General features: G+C 40.5%; 1 protein-coding gene across 4 annotated transcripts in view; it reads left to right on the forward strand.

Moving 5' to 3' along the window:
* The window catches only part of DNAH7 (dynein axonemal heavy chain 7), a 214,745-nt gene that overhangs the window by 120,566 nt on the left and 72,316 nt on the right, over positions 1–21,863 (forward strand). For all 4 annotated transcript variants that reach the window (XM_061608175.1, XM_061608178.1, XM_061608177.1 and 1 more), the window contains 7 exons: positions 1,394–1,520; positions 9,044–9,263; positions 10,706–11,578; positions 12,245–12,474; positions 13,842–14,172; positions 20,258–20,604; positions 21,663–21,843. In XM_061608175.1, the coding sequence (XP_061464159.1) occupies positions 1,394–1,520; positions 9,044–9,263; positions 10,706–11,578; positions 12,245–12,474; positions 13,842–14,172; positions 20,258–20,604; positions 21,663–21,843 (2,309 nt within the window). The remainder of the gene's footprint in view (positions 1–1,393; positions 1,521–9,043; positions 9,264–10,705; positions 11,579–12,244; positions 12,475–13,841; positions 14,173–20,257; positions 20,605–21,662; positions 21,844–21,863) is intronic.

The raw sequence follows: 21,863 nt of genomic DNA on the forward strand, positions 1-21,863 counted from the left end.
TAAATTTGTATATTTGTTTTAATGTTTTTAGTTATTGTAAACTGCCCAGAGAGCTTCAGCTATGGGGCGGTATATAAGTACAATAAATAAGAATAAATTTCTCGCTTTCTTTGGTTCTTTAGGAATGCAATTCTGAATGCAGAGAGTGTTGGGGTCTACTGCTCAAATGTGTTTGCAGGCAAATGAGGGGGTGGGCTTAATCCCAGAGACCTGCTTTGTTTATTGCAGCTTTTACAAAGGCTCAGCACACAATGACACATCCCAAATGAGATTTTCCCCAGAGTGTAGGAGGAACAGTGCATAGGATGTAGATAACTACTGTCATATGTGAACATTGCACAGTTAATTGTATTATGATTCTCTGTGCCTCCAAACACATGGAATCATGACAAAATAGGCACTCGCTTGTTTTTCACCTCTGTGGTCTATACTTCATGCACACATGTTCCTTTATGTAGCTTATCTTGTGGGAGACAGGGGCCTGGATCACTGGATTGGCATAGGATTTTCACTGGTAAAGCTCTATCCCGTCCCTGAATGCCCTGTTTCAGGGCTCTCCATTGAACACCACCAGCAGTAACTTTGGGTGGAATATGGAAGCAGACCTGTTCCATCAGCAGTGCTCCCCTCCACTAATGGGGAGCCTACTGGGAGGAAGGGTGGGATATAAATCAAATAAATAAATAATGGATGCAAGTGGAGAGGGACCTATGCTTCACCCCCTCCACTCCCCCCGGTCATCAACACCATGGTGGATTAAAATTGCAGTCTAAGACAGCAGTTAAAGCAGCAGACCAAAGCAAATTTATACAATTAACCAATCACACAAAAAAGCTAGCTGAAGTAAAGAGATTTTCAGCCACCATCTACAAAATGGAAAGAGACTAAGTCCAGCAAATCTCCACTGGGAAGTGTTTTATAATTTTTGTGACACCACTAAGAAAATTTACTTTTTTATATTAGCCCTCATGAGATTTTTCTTTAAAAAACAAACTGTAGGACTAAATGTAACTATTTAAAAAAAATGTAAATAAAATCTATTGGGTGATGTCCAGCTAAGTCATACACAGAAATAAGTCATTGATTTCAATGAATCTCATGTGACTAACATTGGATATCACCTATTGCTGTGGATTTGCCTTCCTTGAAGCAATGCTGGACCACATGTTTGGGGTTTGAACGTGTCTGAGTTCTCTCTCCTTGGAAACAGGAGGGTTGTTGCCACTATGTGCGTCTGGATCAAATAATTTGTTCTTGATGGCAAAGTAGTTTCCACTTAATGTATAATTAGCAGAAGCTGATCCAATTGGGTTATTAAAAATGTTCATTTTGTTGAAGTTGCAGTTTGTTGTATGTGCATTTTTATTGCTATAATTATGATTCTTAATTACAGGTGGAGGTCGAAACCCAATCACTCCTCGGTATTTACGACACTTCAATACAGTTACCATCAATGAGTTTGATGATGCTTCAATGTATACCATTTTCTCCAGGATATTAGATTGGCATCTTACTATATGGTAGGTGTTCTGAGCCTGTGGTTCTGAAACCCACTTTGCCAGACAGTCAACTCAATCTCTCTCGTTTAATCAGAACTATTTTATTAAACCAGAAAACACAAAAGTATACAGAAACTTCAAAGAAAGCGTACAGTCTCTAGGGATGGTGAACTGAGGATGGTGATGGAGGAGGTTGATAGCAGGTAATTATATTGTAGGATGGTGGAAGAGGTAGATTCAATGGAGGAGAGGTACCTTCTGAGAGAGGCAGCTTCTGGAAGAGGTAATTCTGGCAGAGAAGTATCTTCTGAGAGAGAGAGAGAGGTAAAAAGTAGTGTTGTCCTCTGGGGCTACTAGGCCTGCTGCTAGCTTCACTGATGACTGAAACAAACTGAGGCAGGTTTTGGAGGGAAAACTAACCAATTAAAGAGAGGGGTGATGTCACCTGACAGGAAGTTACTGTAAGGCTAAGGGAGCATAGAGACAGACCTCTAGAGTTCCATAACTCTAATCTAATAAATGCCTTGTTTAGCACAACAGAAAGAGTCTCCCTATAAACAATTCTAAACCCTGCAGAGGCAGCACAGTAGGTGACTTTGGAATATTGTGGATTATTAAGTAGATAATGAAAATATGGATGCTGATTTTCTACCTAGAACATCTTTGTATGATCTTGCTTCTTAGATATATTAGATACTGTTAGTAAGTGACTCCCCCTCAAGGATGCACACCTTAACGTGGTGAGGGGCTTTGAGAGTGTTGAAGAAGCTGAGAACAATGCCATCAGGAGTCTAGACCAAGAGGCTAGACTCCTAGCAGGGACATCCAAGATGGAATGGTCAAAGCTGAGATACCAGACGAAGATGCATCCAGACTCAGAGGAAGGCAGTGGTAAACTACCTTTGTATACCTCTTACCACGAAAGCTCTATGAACAGAGTACAGTAGGGCCCCACTCATACGGCGGGTTAGGTTCCAGACCCCTGCCAAAAAGTGAAAATTGCTGAAAAGTGAAACACCGACAATAAAATGGTGCATGATGCCCGAAAAATGCCAAAAAAGCAGAACAAGTGCCATATGAGTGGGGCCCTACTGTAATTGAAAACTGTCGTATTAGTGGAATGCAGAGAAGCAGAACGGCAAAAAGCGGGCCCCTACTGTATCCAAAATGCAACACGAGATATTGCTGGAAGATGAGACCCCCAGGTCAGAAAGCACTCACTGAGCTACTGGGGAAGAACAAAGGACAAGTACGAGTAGCGCTGTGACTAATGACACAGCTGGGTCAAAGCCGAAAGGAAGCTCAGAGGCTGATGCACACATATGCGAAAGGAGAGTCCGGAGTGGTATGATGCACGCAATAGGAACATGGAATGTGAGAAGCATGAACCAGGGAAAGTTAGAAATTGTCAAGCAAGAAATGGAATGTATCAACATTACAATACTTTGTGTGAGCGAACTAAAATGGACGAGAATGGGAGCATTTTCAATCAGGCAACTACAAAATATTTTATACAGGAAATGAGAAATTAAGAAGAAATGGGGTTGCTTTAATAGTGAGAAGTGATGTAGCAAGAGCAATTAGGAGCTACAATGCAAGGTCTGAGTGAGTGGTATCAATGAGATTAAATGGGAAACCTATCAACATAACCATCATCCAAGACTGCTCCGACGGCAAACACAGAAGAGGAGGAATTGGAGAGATTTTACGCATAAGTATAGGAAGAAATTGATCACACACCAAAACAAGATGTGCTGATAATCATGGGGGATTGGAATGCAAAAGTAGGGAACAGAGAAGAATTAGGAATTGTGGGGAAATGGGGCCTAGGAGACAGAAATGAAGCAGGAGACAGACATATTGAATTCTGTGAAGCCAATAATTTGTTTCTTGTGAACACATTTTTTGCAACTGAAAAGATGACTGTACACGTGGACATCACCAAATGGTTAATATAGGAATCAAATTGATTATATAATTGGTAGCAGAAGATGGAGAAGTTCCATACTTTATGCGAAAACAAGACCAGGAGCAGACTGCGGTACAGATCATGAACTGGTCGTATTGAAAATCAGAGTAAAGCTAAAGAAGAACAACAAAGCAATCATAATGCCAAAGTACAATTTAAATAACATCCCAGAAGAATATAAAGATCAAATAAGGAACAGATTTGAGGCTTTAAACTTAGTTGACAAAGAACCAGAAGAACTATGGATTGAAGTCAGAGACATTATCAGGGAAAAATGCAAAAAGACAACACCTCTAGTTAAAAAGAGAGAAAGACCTCAATGGATGACTGAAGAAATCTTAAAATGGTTAAAGAGAGAAGGAAAGCAAAAGCAAAAGGAGATAGAAACACTGTCAGAACCCTACATGCAACAATACAGTGACTAGTACGTAGGGACAAAGAGAACTATTAAAATAGTTACTGTATAGAAATAGAAGAGGACAACAAAAAGAGTAGAACAAGAGCCCTATTCCAAAAGATAAGAGAGATGAAAGGGAAATTTAAACCAAGAGTAGGGATGTTGAATAATCAACAGGGGAACACAATGACTGATCGAGATGAAATAAATGGAAGATGGAAGCTGAAGAACTCTATAAAATAGATGCAAGGATGACAGATTCATTCATGGAGGAACCGTATGATGAAGAACCAGAAATTTTAGAATGTGAGGTGAAAGCTGCTCTTACAATACCTGGAAAAAACAAATCACCAGGAACAGATGGCATAACAATAGAGTTGCTACAACCTACTGAGACTGAATCTGTCAAAATTTTGACAAAAATTTGTCAACTAATATGGAAAAGTAAACAATGGCCCACAAACTGGAAGCGTTCCATATACATCCCAATTCCAAAGAAAGGGGATCCCAGGGAATGCAGTAATTATCGAACTATTGCCTTAATATCCCATGCAAGTAAACTAATGCTCAAGATTCTACAACAAAGTCTCTTACCGTATATGGAGCAAGAAATGCTAGACGTCCAAGCTGGATTGCCTAACATCAATTCCTGGGAAAACTCTGGAGCAGATTATAAAGCAGTCAGTCTGTAAGCACCTTGAAAACAATGCAGTGATTACTAGGAGCCAACACGGATTTATGAAGAACAAATCCTGCCAAACCCTATTTGTTTAATCTATATGCAGAACATATACGAAAAGCGGGATTGGAACAAGATGAAGGAGGTGTGAAAATTGGAGGGAGAAATATCAATAGTTTAAGATATGCAAACAATACCATACTACTAGCAGAAACCAGTAATGATTTGAAAAGAATGCTGATGAAAGTTAAAGAAGAAAGCACAAGAGCAGGACTACAGCTGAATATCAAGAAGACTAAAGTAATGACAACAAAAGATTTATGTAACTTTAAAGGTGACAACGAGGACATTGAACTTGTCAAGGATTATCAGTACCTTGGCACAGTCTTTAACCAACATAGAGACAATAGTCAAGAAATCAGAAGGTGGATAGGACTGGGGAGGGCAGCTATGAGAGAACTAGAAAAGGTCCTCAAATGCAGAAATGTATCACTGAACACCAAAGTCAGGATCATTCAGACCATGGTATTCCTGATCTCTATGTATGGATGTGAAAGTTGGACAGTTAAAAGGGTGGATAAGAGAAAAATCCATTCATTTGAAATGTGGTGTTGGAGGAGAGCTTTGTGCATACCATGGACTGCAAAAAAGACCAATAATTGGGTGTTAGAACAAAGTAAACCAGAACTCTCACTAGAAGTTAATATGATGAAATGGATGTTATACTTTGGACACATCATGAGAAGTCATGATTCACTAGAAAGGACAATAATGCTGGGAAAACCAGAAGGAAGTAGAAAAAGAGGAAGGCCAAACAAGAGATGGATTTATTCCATAAAGGAAGCCACAGACCTGAACTTACAAGATCTGAACAGGGTGGTTCATCACAGATGCTCTTGGAGGTCACTGATTCATAGGGTCGCCATAAGTCCTAATCGACTTGAAGGCACATAACAACAAAGTGATTGAGGTGATTAGGTAAAGCCATTTCGGAATCTCATACATTTGTTTTAATGTATGATTAATGTTTAAAGTCCACATATTTATTTAATTTATGACTTGATCTCAGAAGCAAAAACAAAAAGCCTTTCAGTTTCATCATTGAGCTCCTTTTCTTGGTGCACAATAAGAAAGTATTGCAAGCTAGTAATCTAGTAAGAAAGCATTTCCTCTCTGCGTGCTAAGAAAGGGGCTCTCCTTTCTCACCTTGGCTTCCCAACTGTGCTAAGCTGAGAAAGGGGCACCCATTTTTCAGTGTATAGAGAAGAAAAGCAGTGAGTTGGCGAGGGTCTCCTTTCTCAGCTTGGCACAGCAAGGGGGAGCCAAGCTGAGAAATGGGAGCCCATTTCTTAGTACTCACTGGCCACTTTCACACATCATGCTAAGCCAAACCATAATTTAGAGTGAAAGTGATGGCTGCCGAGAAGGAACGTACAGCTGCCTTGCTCCTCCCAGGGCTTTTTAGCTCAGCCTGGCAACTAAGCCAAGGTTTGGCTCAGTATGTCTTCTGAGCCCAGGATTGTGGTTAAGGTCCCTCCTCCTTGAGCATGATCTGTAGCCAAGGTTCGTCCTGTGCTTACTGCTTGTTAACAAACAATCCTGGGTTTGGACAGCACGTTAAGCCTAACCTTGGCTTAGTTGCTGTCCTGTGCCGAGATAAAAAGCCCAGGAGGTGCCAAGTGGGTGTGAACTCCTTTCTGGGAGCCAGCATGTTTGCATGGCCATAGTAAGCAATGCTCTGGCTTACCGTGATATGTGAATCAGGCCAGAACATATGTGTATGTGTGAGAATGTGGTGTATATTGTGTGTGTATGCAAATAGGATGTGTATTTATATGTCTGCTTCGGCCCTACCTACTTTGGGCTTTGACCTGAAACACTAACAATATTCAGCCTCTGACCACTTTCCCATAGAGAATTCAGAGGAAAGGAAAGGTTCCACACCACTTCTTTAAAACAGAAATATAGCCTGAAATTTAACTGAAAAACATTTAACACACAGCGTGCACTAAGTTAAAATAACCCTGTGCTGCTTATTCCCAGTTATCCGTTCTGGCACAAATGTGAATGTTTTCTTATTGGTATTGCTTGAATTTTTTGTGGCCCTCCGAAAAAAAGAAAAAAAGAAATGCTGGTGCCTTCCAACCACTTAGCAATGCTACCTGGTTTGGCTTCTATTGTGCACCAAAGTAAAATTCATCTCCAGCCTTTTTTCCCCTTAATATATATAAGTACTACCACGTTTTCTCTTGCTTCTGCTAGAATGTGTGAGTTCTAGCTTCCTGCCTTGAGCTCCTTGCGTGCACCATCTTGAGCTCTTTGAGTATTGTCTGTCTACTACATTTCTACCGTCTTTCTTAAATTCAAAGAGTGGCTGGCTTTTTATATTTTGAAAGGGAGAAACTCCATTGCTCATTTGTTCTAGCTTATTTGCCCTTAGCCCAACGTTTCTGTATATGCAGAAAAGGACACCTGGAAACACTTCACCATGTCCTGTTTGCCTGTCCACTTTATATTGAGGAAAGGGACTTATATATTCCACCCCTTATACAAAAACAATCCAACAGATCTCCAGAACAGTGGATAACATGGCTTCTATCTGGCAAAAACAGCCCTCATTTGATTCCAGTTGCTAAGTTTTTTTATACAGCACAACGCAAACGTATGTTATCTAACCCCACAATGTAATGCCTATTACTTTTTTAACTTGAATGTAACTGTTTGCAATTTTATTTTCTTGATGGGTCATTGACCGTAATAAACGTATTGTATTGTATTGTATTGCTTATTTGACCTGCTACAACCTGGAGTCTTTTTATACTAGGCACCACCTAAGCAAATCAAGGAGCAGACCTCACTGAACACAGGCTTTAGTTTGAAGTAAACGTGTAGGATTTGTTATTAGTCTGCAAAATTTCTCCTTCATTCCAACTTAAGACAGTAACAAATGACAGACTGCAACCTCTGTCGAGCCCAGCCCTGCAGCTTCTTATTTACAACCCCTCCCTTTCCCCATTTATTTTCTTTTGGGGTTCCTCTCCCTCTTTTTATCATCCAGGTGGAGGAAGAGATTTGAAACACATTATAAATTTTTAGTCCCATGAATGCTGAGATTCATAAAGTATAATGCTACTGTTGTTGCATGATTTTTTTTAACTGAGCGGTCAGTTTTTTGCTCTCAAGGGTGTCTTGGGGCTCTCCAGACAACCTGTCTGAGCATTCATCCTGATTTGCTTTCGCAAAGATTACATGGATATTAGAATATGCATGGCCGTTATTGAGCATTTGTTCTGATTTGTTTGTGGGGAAGTTACACAACAATAAACATTCATCCTGGGTTCATCCTGATTTGCTTGTGCAGTGATCATACGTCTTCCCATTAATCATTTAATCATCCCACACTTTTCAATCCATTTCCCCATCACTTTTGAAACCACAAAAAGTCATTTTTTGTAAAGAAGTGCATGTGTTGCACCAGGGCAACAGAGCACTTTAATCCACTCTAAGTACACAACCCTATATTGCTGGTATGCGCTTGAATCACTTCTGCAAAATCCTGAAAGTCTGGAGGAGATATTGGTACTCGTATGATATCAAGGAGTACTTCTCAGCCAGTCGGTGAATTCCTTTGTGAAGAATACAGGGGAAGAAACACTCTCTTAAGAAAGTTGTTCTTCAGCCATTTGATGCTGTATAGGGCAATGCCAGCAGTACCCATCATGTGTGTTTATAATAATACTGAACTCGGCACAAATGGGAAGCATTCCTGCCAGGGCATTGGCTGCTCTGTCTTGGGTTACATTACCCTTCCAAAGAGCCATCAGTTGCTCTACCTCAAGTGTTATGAATGTGGGCATATTCACAATCACACCCAAATAAATGTGTAAATCACTGCATGAAAAAGGAAATATTATAGTGCTTAATTTATTCCAGTGCTAAGTCCAAGAACAAGGAAAACAAAGGAGTACTTGTGGAATTGATTGCCTCACTCATATACAGCAGAGGCTGGTAAGGCAGTTCACTAGCGGGAACCGTTGGCTACCATTGTGGATGAGGAGTTCCTGTCCCTATTGATAATTGTTGGACAGCAGTGGTAGAAGCTGGGGATGCCTGAGTCAGCACCATGCATGTGTGAAGTAGCTGACTAGTTAGCAGCTCTCAGTGAAGTTATCAGCCCCTGCCAAGAGCTGCCACCTAGGCAGCAACCACTCACTTGCTCAATATAGCCTCTTGTCTCCACCATTCTCTTCTAACCATTACTGGTAGGGGAAGGACTTCCTCTCCCTTCTTAATAGTTCCTTTAATAGCACATGATGGTTCCCAATGGCAAACAGCTTCGTTACTGTTGCTTATATCTTTAGAAGCCTGTATCTTGTAGCCAGTCTTGACTGGCAGCCTGAGGAGTTCAGCAGATGCAGGAAAATGCTTTCAGTCTATGTTTTGCTTGATAGCATTGCACAAGTCACCTTATCTCTTGCATTTTACATTGAACTGAACAGTTACAGCTTCCCCCCGGAATGTGTTGAACTGACTTCACAGATTATAAATGGCACCATGAGGGTATATAAAGAGGCTATGGAGAATCTGCTCCCAACTCCAACTAAATCACATTACTTGTTCAACCTGCGTGATTTCTCTCGTGTTATTCAAGGTGTTTGCCTGTCGAGACCTGAAACGACAGAATCATCTGGAACAATAAAACGCCTTTGGGTTCATGAGGTAAACTTTTTTTTTTGTTAGTAAATAAACCAAAGGCTATGCCTTGATATGATGAAAAAGTATTTTCTCGTGAGACAATATAGTGGATTTCTGCGAGTGGCTGTAATGTAAGAGCGCTAGGTGATAGTGATTTTTTTGTTGCCAAATATGGAGGCACTACAGCACATATTGATAATATGGTGGTGTTCATGGCAGCAATAGTTACAGAATCATGGGAAACTGCATTTTTATTTCACCCCTTTTTGCCTTATATGGTTATTCCCATTTTATCGGAGTCACAATATTCCCAAATGTGAATATAGCACATCCCAGAATCAGAAGTATTTAAATTATTTGATATAAGGCATGCCTACTCTTCAATTACGTAGAAATTTTATTAAACCTATACATTGTTGTGTTTCTCATCACAAAGACACACAAAATGCATAATGGGGTTTCTTATACGTCCTAATATTTTGTTGGCATAGGACAAATGTGCATTATAATTGTGTGTATCCTGTTATGACTTGGGATCAGTCAAGAATGCCGTCCTAACAATACCACTGTTGGGCCTGGTGCAAATAGCAATGGGATGCAGAAAGGCACTCTGAGTAGCTGCCTCCACTTCCCAGTTTTGAAAATTTGCCAAAGTTCAAACCTGAGCAATTTTCAGAAGCATTGTAAAATTTTATTGTTCAGGTTAGCTTTCAGGCAGCAGGATTATGCCAACAGAGGTGGGGATGTAAAATTATATTTTCAAGTGATGTCATTGTTTTAAATAGTTACCCACCTCAATCCTTTAGGATGGAACAGGCTGAAAATCTCAATAACTAACCCCCTTTTCATTTTATTTGATAAAAGCATGAATGTATGAATATGCTTGTATTACCCCAGAACATTCTGGTCTCCAAAATTGGGATTGCCACTCTTCAGTGAAATACTCAAGTTTTCATGGCGATACACAAAACACTCAGAGAGAATCCACAGTTTAAAAAATTAATTAAAAACCAGATTAAACCCCAAGGTTTTTTTGCCTATATTATTTATTTATTTATTTATTGTGCTTTTATAAGCAATAAGCTCTCAGGGCGGTGTACAACAATAACAATTAGTGAATACTTTATATCATTAACATTAATTTAGCAGAAGCAAGAATTACACCCTGTATTTCACTGAAGAGTATTTTCAATTTAACATGGTGGAATGTGAAAAATCCATGCTGGCTATAGCATACAGCTACCCGTGTGGCTGTATAATAAATGAAAGTTGTATTTATTGGCTTTGAAGTTATTGAACTTGCATTTCCACTGTGGAACTATATAGTACAGTACCTGCCCTTTTAATGTGGAGATCTTAATTGCAATATTAATTTCGTATGTATTGTACCTGAGAGAATTTCCATTCCTTTTTCATATTTGTGACTAGAATGCCACGACTAAAACATATTGTCATTTGTCATGCAGGTCCTTAGGGTGTATTATGATCGCTTAGTAGATAAAGCAGACCGGTCATGGCTTGTTGGTTGCATCCAAGCAGTAATGAAAAGCCACTTTGAAGAAGACTTTGATGTGCTTTTCCAGAGATTGGACTTCAATTATGATGGTATGGTGGAAGAGGATGATTTGCGAAGTCTGATGTTCTGCGATTTTCATGATCCTAAAAGGGAAGATACAAACTACAGAGAGGTCTTGGATCTTGATCATTTGAGGATTGTTGTAGAGGGCCATTTGGAAGAATACAATCAGATGAGCAAGAAACCCATGCAGCTGGTTTTATTCCGATTTGCAATAGAACACGTTTGTAGAATTTCCCGTATTCTAAAACAACCTCGTAGCCATGCCCTTCTGGTTGGTGTTGGAGGAAGTGGCCGGCAGTCCCTAACTCGTTTAGCTGCATATATGTCAGATTATACACCTTTTCAGGTTGAAATATCAAAGAGTTATGGGAGCAATGAATGGCGTGAAGACTTAAAAGTCATCCTAAAGAGATCTACTGAAGGTGAGATGCAAGGAGTTTTCTTATTCACTGATACTCAGATAAAAAGGGAGTCATTTTTAGAAGACATCAACAACTTATTAAATGCTGGAGAAGTACCAAACCTTTTTGCAGTAGATGAGAAGCAAGAAGTTTGTGAAAAGATGCGTCAAATAGACCGCCAGCGTGATAGAACAAAGCAGACAGATGGTAGCCCCATTGCCCTTTTCAACATGTTCATTGACCGCTGCCGAGACCAGTTGCATGTTGTATTGGCCATGAGTCCCATTGGAGATGCATTCCGAAATCGTCTTCGAAAGTTTCCAGCTCTTGTTAACTGCTGCACTATTGACTGGTTTCAGGTAGGACTCTTTGCAATATGCACATTTTGTGATGCAAGCTTCACATATACATAATGAGACGCACTGGCTACATACATACCATGTATTTAAAGCACATTTAAAGCATGTGACTTCCCTCAAAGAATACTGGGAACTGTAGCTCTGTGAGGGGTACACTATAGTTCCCAGGATTTTAAATTGCAGCCATTGTCTCTTTAATGTTTGTTTCTCGTTTGAAAATGTTAAAGCCTAGCATTCTGCACGATGTGCCAGTTTCCTATGTGCAGTGGTTTTAAATGGAGAAATATCAAACCTAGGAGGACTGTACCATGTGAATCTTCTGAAGGTGTGGGATAGCTCTTAAGTTAATGATTTAACCCCTTCAGCCTGTACATTTTCCTCCTTGTGGCTAATAGCTGTGGGTGTGTTGTGTGTCGCTCTCTTCCCCAAAGTCGGGGTTAGACTCAACAACAGTTGGATCGTCCATGCTCCCTAACGGCTGAGGCTTCTGAAACTCATGCCTTCCCCCTCCTTCCTTGGGAAGGAGGCTGGGTCCGTCACCCCTGGGCTCAACAGAGTGTCCTCCCGCCCCTGCCTTTGAGTGTCTATGACTGGTAAACATTATTTATGCAATACCTTTGCCCCATAATAACAGTACAATAATTTGCTTCTCTTCCATAAATTTAGTCATGGCCTACAGATGCACTGCAGGCTGTTGCCACTCGCTCCCTGGAAGATATTGAAATGTCAGAGGAAACTCGGAATGGATGCATTGATATGTGTAAAAAATTTCATACTACTACCATTAATTTGTCTGAATTGTTCTTTAACGAACTCCAGAGACACAATTATGTAACACCTACTTCATACCTGGAGTTAATTTCCACATTCAAATCTCTATTGGAAAAGAACAGAGCGTAAGTATGATTAATATAGCATTTGATAGCAGAAAATTCTTGTATCCCCCAATAACATATACATCCAGCCCAACATGAGATGTATGCAAACATAAATAGGGTTCTGGTATAGATCTCTCTCTCTTGCATACACACACGTGAGCGCACATACACACACACTGCAGACTGAATCTTGCATGCACAAAAGGGTCGTTGTTGTCATTGTTCCTTACTTGGCGATACAACCAACATGTAGGCTGTTGGACCAGGCATGCACAGTTACTTGCTGGGTCAGCTGTGATGAGTAAGGATTTCCTGCAGGTGACCAGGAAAAGAAGCTTTTCTTAAAAAACCTAAAAGAGCGTTTTGGTTCTTTTCTTTTTCTCTCAAGGTGCTGATGTTTCCCAAATGACTAGCACAGGCCTTTATTGATAGCAGACTAGTAAAAATCTTGATGACTAGTAACTTTGGTTTCTTTGCAAAACTATTTCAGATAATGTTTATCTGCTTTTTAAAGCTCTTACAAAAGCTTTCTGTTTTTATAATTGAATTTGTTGTAAGATGTTTGCGTTTATTTATTTACTTATTCATTCATTCATTAGCTAGCACCTTTGTATGCTGCTTTCCCAGTTCTGCAAGCAGCTTACAAAGCAGAATAAAAATAGCAACATACAGTACTCTGAAACAATACTATAAACAAGAAAAAACAACAATACCCCAACAAAGATTGTAATGGTTGCCAGTTCAGAAAAAAGGAAAAGTCAAGACAGCCTGTCAAAACTAGCAGCGAAATGCCATCCAGAACAGAAGTTTGTTGTAACCCTTATGAATTGGGTGCATTTCGTAGCTTCACTAGGGAGGTTATCTAGCACTTGAAGGGAAGGTACTCAGAGCAGGGCCTGATCTGCCAAAATGTAGGCATCACAGAGGTTGATACAGAGAGGTCCTGTCTCTGAATTACGTTGTTCCCAGGCTATGAAGGTCTTTAAAGGCCTTACACCAGCACCTCAAATTGAGCCTGGAAGCTAGTAAGCAGTACAATTGCATTTTGTAAATTTGTCAGGGAAAAATTAGGTTTGTATTTAAAAAATAAGTAAAATAACTTTTATCTTAAAGTACGTTGTAGCTAGCTTGGAATGCAGTATAAAATATGTGAAATAAATGGATTTTCTGGGTAAATATGGGTGTAGCACTGTGAAATTGAGTCAGGCAAAAGAAATCGAGAAGATTGATAGTAGATTACCATGTTGAAAGGAGTTTTCAGCGAAAACCAAATGTGAAATGGAAAAAGGAGTATGTTCAGCAAAACCAAACTGTACATGTCTGGGAGCTACTTTTGGATTATCTTGATGGCACCTGAATATGAAAGTCTGCTGAATTCCCTCTAGCCAGGTGATGAAAATGAAGAAAAGATATGAAGTTGGCTTGCAGAAACTGGACTCAGCGGCGTCCCAGGTGGCCACAATGCAGGTGGAACTGGAAGCCTTGCAGCCCCAGCTCAGGGTCGCTAGCAAGCAGGTTGACGAGATGATGATAGTTATTGAGAAGGAGTCCTTAGAAGTTGCTAAAACTGAAAAAATAGTGAAAGCTGATGAAATTGTGGCTAACGAACAAGCAATGGCTGCCAAAGCAATCAAAGATGAATGTGATGCTGATCTTGCAGAAGCCTTGCCGATCCTGGAAAGTGCCCTGGCTGCTCTTGACACTCTGACTGCACAGGTATGGCTGTCAGGACATTTCTTTTTCTTGCTCAAGTGTTCTGATTGAGAAGCAGGAGGCACATGACTTTAAAACAGATGATATTGTCAATTCTCAGTGGTAATTTTATGTATATATCACACACACACACCCCAAATGTGCAATACTACACTAACTGTTAGGTTGTGGCATTGTTACAAAATTCAAATGAGCACAAATTAAAAGCTGCCTCTTGCCCTTCTTTATGAGACACTACCCAACCTGATTGTGTTCTGTTAGGCTTTTTAAGAAGGTTTGGGGAAACCATAAAGGTATACTCAAACACATGAATTGCCTCCAGACTGTCAGTTTTTGTGGGAGGGATTCAAGTGCATACCCAAAATTTAGGTTTGTGCAGTTAAAGTGGATGAAAGCCCTCTGTCGTCCTAGTGCAACAAATCCACTTTAAACAAAAGTCAGGATGAATATTCATTCATATAACCTTCCTGCAAACAAATCAGAACAGATGCTCAGTAATAACCAGACAGTCTAACTTCCATGTGAGGGTTGTGCAAACAAATCAGGATTGAACGCTCAAGAAAGGGATGATCTGGAGGACTCCATAGTTTTTGGAAGGACCCCATGTTTTATATTCTTTTTAATGTGAATGGAAAATAATGACAGAGATGGTTAGCTAGATTTTATATGTTAGGGTAACTTAGAGTCAAACCACACATTATGTTAATTTGCAGGTATGTACGACCCCTTTGTTGGTGACTTTAAAATGGGTCCTACAGAGCTTGGAAAAGTTACTTTTTTGAGCTACAACTCCCACCAGCCCAATCCAGTGACCATGCTGGCTGGGGCTGGTGGGAGTTGTAGTTTAAAAAAGTAACTTTTCCAAGCTCTGGTCCTGAAGTTGTTCCAAATCAGGGGATTTAAAAATAATAATTTTAAGCACTCATGGGAACTTTATTTTCATTACAACCACAGCCCCTGTAGGAAGGGGAGAGTTAGCTGTTCCCTCTCAATCCAGAATCCCAACAAAAAACAGCCCTGCCCCCTGGAACTGCAGTTAATTGTAGGGGGGGGGAATCCCCATTGGCACAAATGGGAGCTTTAAGTGCAGTGTGAAGGGACTGGGTCATTTTTCATGAAATTGTGGCTGGGGAAGAAATGCTTAAACATTGGATTCAGTGTGTAGTTTGATCCTAATTGAAGGCATGTGGTGGTTATTGACAAGGCTGAAGCAATGAAATGACCGAGTCATAAGGCTTAGGCCAAGTATTGCCAGCCAGTGCCTGTGAAGGGTTTCCCTGGCATCGTCAGGCACCATGGTGTCCATGGGTGCTGGGTTGGCAACCCGCCATTTATTTTTTTAAGGCTTTTTTGAGGGGGGACTTTTTAATTTTTTAAAATGGCACAACAGTGCAGATTCTGGAACTGGAAGGACCTGCCCCCTCACATTCTGGTGTTTTTAATTTGTTTGGAAGGGTGAAAAGTGGCAGGGGTGGCTTCCGCATTCACCTAGTGGTTCAGCCTGTTTGCCATGTGGAGGTGGCAGCAGGCACCTGCTTCACCACATAAAGGGTCTCTCTGCATGTGATCGAGAGAGATGCACTTGGGCAGAGAGTAGGGGATGAGATCTGCTGGCTGGTGCCTGTTTGAAAGCATTCCATTGACCTAACAGGTTGGCATTGATTCAAATTTGTTCTTTGTCTGCTAGCTGCTGCCTTTACTGATCCATTTTTCCTCCCTTCAAGAAATATTGACAAAATTGATATTTTTAAAGGAACTATAAAGGCCAACTGATCCTTGTTACATCAGGGCTACTCAGGTTCACCCTGAATCCAAGTATCCCAGCAAATATCTCCATTGTGAAGGCTGACTAAGCCAGACCAACCTTGCAAGGGAGCTGGTAGTCTTCCACTACCCCTTAGGTGATTTCCACCCTGTCAAGGGAAAAACCCAAGGTGCCAGTAGCTAGCAGAGATTCCAAAGAGCAAGGGCCAAACCTTATTCTCACTGCTCTGGAGCCTCAGACCAAACCCAGTTCAGTGGCTGGTAACTTCATCGTCAAGGTATAGGATTCAGAGTCACACTGTTTCCAAGGAATACACACCAAGTAAAGATAAGGTAGTTTATTAATAAAAATAAGCACATATAAGAAGCAACAGCATAACAATTCCTTGCAGCCAAACACTCCCACAAAGAGTTAGACTTGGGCAACACCCATACAAAGAAATAGCGAGAAGGTTCAAACACAGACATAAAATAACAAAACTTAGCTTACCTAACTGCATATTTACACTCGGGAGTATAAGAGCCTGTCCCTATGGCTCCTTATACCAGTAGATGTAATACAGGTAAGTCAGGAATAGGAATGGGGCAATTAGTCACTCCTCTTTTTATGAGAATTTGCCCAGCAATGAATGGTGAGAGGGCCAATTTGATAATCATGACCCCTTCTGGTGATGGAATAATCTAGAAGTTCACTGCAGGCCTACTCTTTTACACCCATTCTAGCTTCTGACCTTGAGTAACAGGCACTGCAGATAACACAGCTGCCTCACCTCAGCCATAACAGGCTCCAGCTGGGACGAGACACCCTAATTTTTCCCAGCCTGATAAATCCCAGCAAACCCACAACCCTTTAAGGACTAAGCTATTTTTTAGTTTGGCCAATGCAGCTGTTCTTTACAGGAACTATTGATATTTTGAAAGGAACTATTGATATTTTGAAAGGAAATACCAATAAATGAAATACCAATAAAAAACATCATTCTTAATATTTATATTTTAGAGGTGGATCTTTTTTAAAAAAACATTTTTAAGAAATAGCTGCCAAGAATAGCTATATAAAAATCCAATCTGCAATGATAGAGAATAAGCGAATGAATAGCAAATTTGGTACCAAATCCAAATTGGGCAGAAATCTAGCACATCCCTAGCAGAGACAGAGGGAGATGTATGTGCTGTGTGTGTCTTTATGTGAGAGAGAAACAGAGAGAGAGAAGGGGAGGTACGTATGAATATGTGAGAGGGATGGAGATATGCACTTAGATGGAGAGGGAGAGATGCATGTGAGGTCTCTGTGGGAAGGTGTGTATATGTATGTATGTGTGATCTGTGAAAGGTATGTGGTGTGTCTGAGAGAAAGAGGGGAAGTTATGTATGAGTGTGTGGTTTGTGTAGATGTGTGGTCTGTGTGAGAGAGGGAGAGACCCACTTGGCTAGAGAGAAAGGGAGAAATGTATGTGTGGCTGTGTATATGTGGTGTATGAGAGAGAGAAAAAGAAGCTTGTTTGTGTATGGTCTGTATGTGAGCAGTGTATATATAGATAGATAATGTCTACCAAAAAGTTTTGGCTTCCGCCTTCGTCAGCTGCTAACATACAAATGCTGTTACCAAGGTGGCAGTTATAGAGATTTGAGGATGGAATGCTCAGAGGGGCTTCCTTTGCACAAGCTAAGTAGTGGTGGTACTGTCCTCCAGGTTCAGGCCATGTGGTGCAAATGCATCCAGAGAGTATATCCAAAAGTTCTCCCTTTTAGTCAATGCTGCTGGATCTGTTGGCATCTCTATTTATTTATTTAAAATATGTCTATAGCTGTTATTTAAATCTCTATAGCTGTTGCAGAAAAGTCCAACAGGTTGTGACCCTCACTGTTGAAATGTTTTGCAACTGGTTGCTCCACTTTTTTTGTCAAGATTGCTGATTTGTGGTTCCTGAAGTGTGTGCATAGGTCAGTTGTAGTTTTTCCTACATATTGGATATGACATCCTGTTTTTTTGTGTTGGATGATAAATTATATTGCAAGACCTGCAGGTGATGTTCTGTTTGATCGCAGAGCTTGGAAAAGTTACTTTTTTGAACTACAACTCCCATCAGCCCCAGCCAGCATGGCCACTGGATTGGGCTGATGGGAGTTATAGTTCAAAAAAGTAACTTTTCCAAGCTCTGGCAGTAGGGCCTTGCTTTACAGCGCTTTGCTTTATGGTGCTTCGCTAATGCGGCGGTCTCAATTAGACGCAGTTAGACTAAAGCCCCACTCATACGGTGCTTGTTCTGCTTTTACAGCGGTTTTCAGGCATCACTCGCCATTCTATTCAATGAGTTCTACTTTTCAGCGTTTTTCGCTTTTCAGCGGCGGTCTGGAATGTAACCCGCCATATGAGTGGGGCCCTACTGTAATATGTTCTTCCTGTCCTGGTGCTTTTGAAAGTAGCTATCTCCCTGAGGTACACACGGATGATACAGTGTATGGAGTGACAAGGATGAGACCCAAGATTGCTGATAGGTGGCTTCTTTCACAGTCCAATCCACTTCCTGTGTAGCTTGGAAGACACTGAAACTCAAAATCAATTATTGTAAGGTGACATTGGTTTTATGTTGGGAGATGTTTGCAAGAAATATAAAAAACTGAAACATGTTGCTTGCATAAGTATTCAACCCCCACACGTTAATATTTGGTAGAGCCATCTTTCACTGCAATAACAGTTTTAAGTCTTTTGGGGCAGATATGTGCCAGCTTTGCACACAGTGTTGGAGGGATTTGGGCCCATTCTTCTTGGCAGATTCGTTCCAGGTCGTTCAGGTTGGTTGGACGTCACTTGTGGACCGCAATTTTCAAAGAGTGCCACAGATTCTCAATAGGATTGAGATCAGGACTTTGACTGGCCCACTGTAGGACATTCACCTTTTTGTTCTTGAGCCATTCCAGTGTTGCTTTGGCCTTGTGCTTGGGATCATTATCCTGCTGAAAAGTGAATTTCCTCCCAAGCTTCAATTTTTTAGTGGACTGAAGCAGGTTCTCTTAGAATGTCCCTGTATTTTGCTCCATCCATTCTTCCTTCGATTTTAACAAGATGCCCAGTCTCTGCTAATGATATGCATTCCCACAGCATGATGTTGCCACCACCATACTTCACTGTAGGGATGGTGTGTCTTGAAGCATGGGCAGTGTCAGGTTTGTGCCACACATAGCAGTTTGAATTTTGGCTGAAAAGCTCTATCTTGGTCTCATCTGACCACAAAACCTTTCCCCACATCGCAGCTGGGCCACTCTCATGTTTTCTGGCAAACTCCAGATGTGCTTTCAGATGCTACTTTTTGAGTAATGGCTTCTTTCTTGCCATCCTCCCATACAGGCCAGTTTTATGCAGAGCTCTTGATATGATTGACTGGTGCACCATTACTTCACTCCCAGCCAGTGAACTATGATGTAACTCCTTCAAAGTGATTGTTGGCCTCTCTGTGGCTTCTCTCACAAGTCTCTGAGTTTTGAGGGACGGCCTTTTCTAGGCAGTGCCTGAGTGGTGTGATGCAGCTTCCACTTCCTGATTATTGATCCAGCTGTGCTCACTAGGATATCCAAACACTTGATTATTAGTTTGTATCCTTTTCCTAATCTATGCATTTGTATTACATTCTCACTTCTGTAGAATGCTCTTTGGTCTTCATTTTCCTTCAGTTCCACAGCCTGACCAATGTTCCTTTAACAGTGGGGGTTTTTTCCTGACAATCTGACAGCAACTTTAATGGTTCACAGGTGGAGGCCAATGGTAAAGTAACTGTGTCCTCAATAGGGCAATTTCTTTCATCTGTGTAAACTGGGAACTTCCACAGCACAGGGGTTGAATACTTATGCAAACAACATGAATCAGTTTTTTATGTTTCTTGCAAACATATCCCAACATAAAACCAATGTCACCTTACAATAATTGATTTTGAGGTTTAGTGTTTCAAAATAAAATATTATGCAGAACAAAATTACAATGTGTCATTTGTAATTCAGTAATATGAGAGCATTGGTCAGGGGTCTGATTACTTTTGCAAGGCACTATCGTCTGTCTGTCTATCTGTGCTCTGAGAAACATGTTGATTTGCAATGTATTTTGAAAAAAAGTTTAAAATTTTTTATTTCCCTAAATTTAATATTTGTGCAGCGTGTAAATAATGGTCAGGGAAGGAAGATTCATGAAAAACAAGGAGTAAGTGTGAGATAAGAAGTTAAACAATACATTCACTGCATTATTTTGAATACTAACTGGTTTATATGGATATATTGCAATATAACAGAATGCTTGAATTATAGAGACAGAAGAGCTGTTATTTATTTTAAGGATATTACAGTTGTAAAGTCTATGAAGAGTCCTCCTGCTGGTGTGAAGCTTGTTATGGAAGCCATTTGCATCTTGAAAGGCATCAAGGCAGATAAAATTCCAGATCCAACAGGCACAGGAAAAAAGATAGAAGATTTCTGGGGTCCAGCTAAGAAACTCCTGGGGGACATGAAATTTCTGCAGTCACTTCATGAATATGACAAGGATAACATCCCTCCAGCATATATGAGTGTCATTAGAAAACAGTACATCACCAATCCTGAATTTGTGCCTGAGAAGGTTCGGAATGCTTCCACGGCTGCGGAAGGGCTGTGCAAATGGGTCATAGCCATGGATTCCTATGATAAGTAAGTCCTTATTTTTAAAGCATTCACTGATTTCAGTTTTTAGAGGTCACCTTTCAAGGATTGCAGCTTCACAGCATATTTCAAAACATAAAACCCAATAACATATCACAGACCATTAAAAAATCTTTAAAACATGAAAACTCTACAAATATTATAACAGCAGCAGTTAACCAATGTCTGTGAGGTGGGGGAGGGGAGAGAATCTAAGCATAAAAGCAAAGAGCAACTCATAATAAACTAAAAACAGCAGTAAGATGCTGGACACTAAAATATCAGCTAAAAGCACTTTGGAACAACTTCAGGGCCCATTTTAAAAGCATTATCGTAGAGGCCGTTGTATAATCTGTCTAGACTGGGAGTTCTGTAAGGCATAATATAAATGAAAGATGTTGGGCTTGCTAGATATTGTTTCTTGCCTCCACTTTCCAGGAATAGACCTTAGCCCTTTTCAGGCATTATTAATCTGTTAGTGTGTTGGAGGCACAGGGCCATTTGTACCACCGCTCCCCTCTAACTTTGCTGCATTAAGCAGTGCTTACAAGCTTCCCTGCAGTCTGGAACCCTGTGCAATTGGGGTTTGCCACCAGCATCATACAGAAAATCTGAGGTTCCCCCACCCACACCCCACTCCTGCTGGATGCATTTGGAACTGTGACACACACATCCAGAAAAAACACTGGTCTGAATATCCATCCACTGTTGCCCAGCAGATGTGACCTGCATTCCTGGCCTTAGGGACATCAACTAGTTGTCAGCATTGTTTAAGTAAGAGCTTTGTCTAGTCCAGTATCTAAAAAAAGAGGTAGGGCAATATCATAATACAACAGTGGCTCCAGGATCTCAATATTCTAAAGTATGAACAGTGAACAGGCATGGATCACCAGATGATACTTTGAACAGGAATTACTGAAATACTGTTTTGTGCAGACTTATTAATGGAGTGCAAGTATGTTTGTGTGCATGTATGTTTGTGATATGAGTGCAGAAACTAGAAGGTAGATAGTGTCTGCATGTGGATGTATAAGAACAATATACTTGACATTTTATCATTGCTTCAGAGTGGCAAAAGTCGTTGCTCCTAAGAAGATAAAGCTGAATGCAGCTGAAGGGGAACTGAAAATTGCTATGGATGGTTTGAAAAAGAAACAAGCAGCCCTAAAGGAAGTTCAGGACAAACTAGCTAAACTTCAAAAGACACTAGAACAAAAGAAGCAGGAGAAAGCAGATCTGGAGAACCAGGTATGTAACATACACAAGGT

Source organism: Rhineura floridana, chromosome 2 (assembly GCF_030035675.1).
Source record: "Rhineura floridana isolate rRhiFlo1 chromosome 2, rRhiFlo1.hap2, whole genome shotgun sequence".
NCBI classification, from domain to species: Eukaryota; Metazoa; Chordata; class Lepidosauria; order Squamata; family Rhineuridae; genus Rhineura; species Rhineura floridana.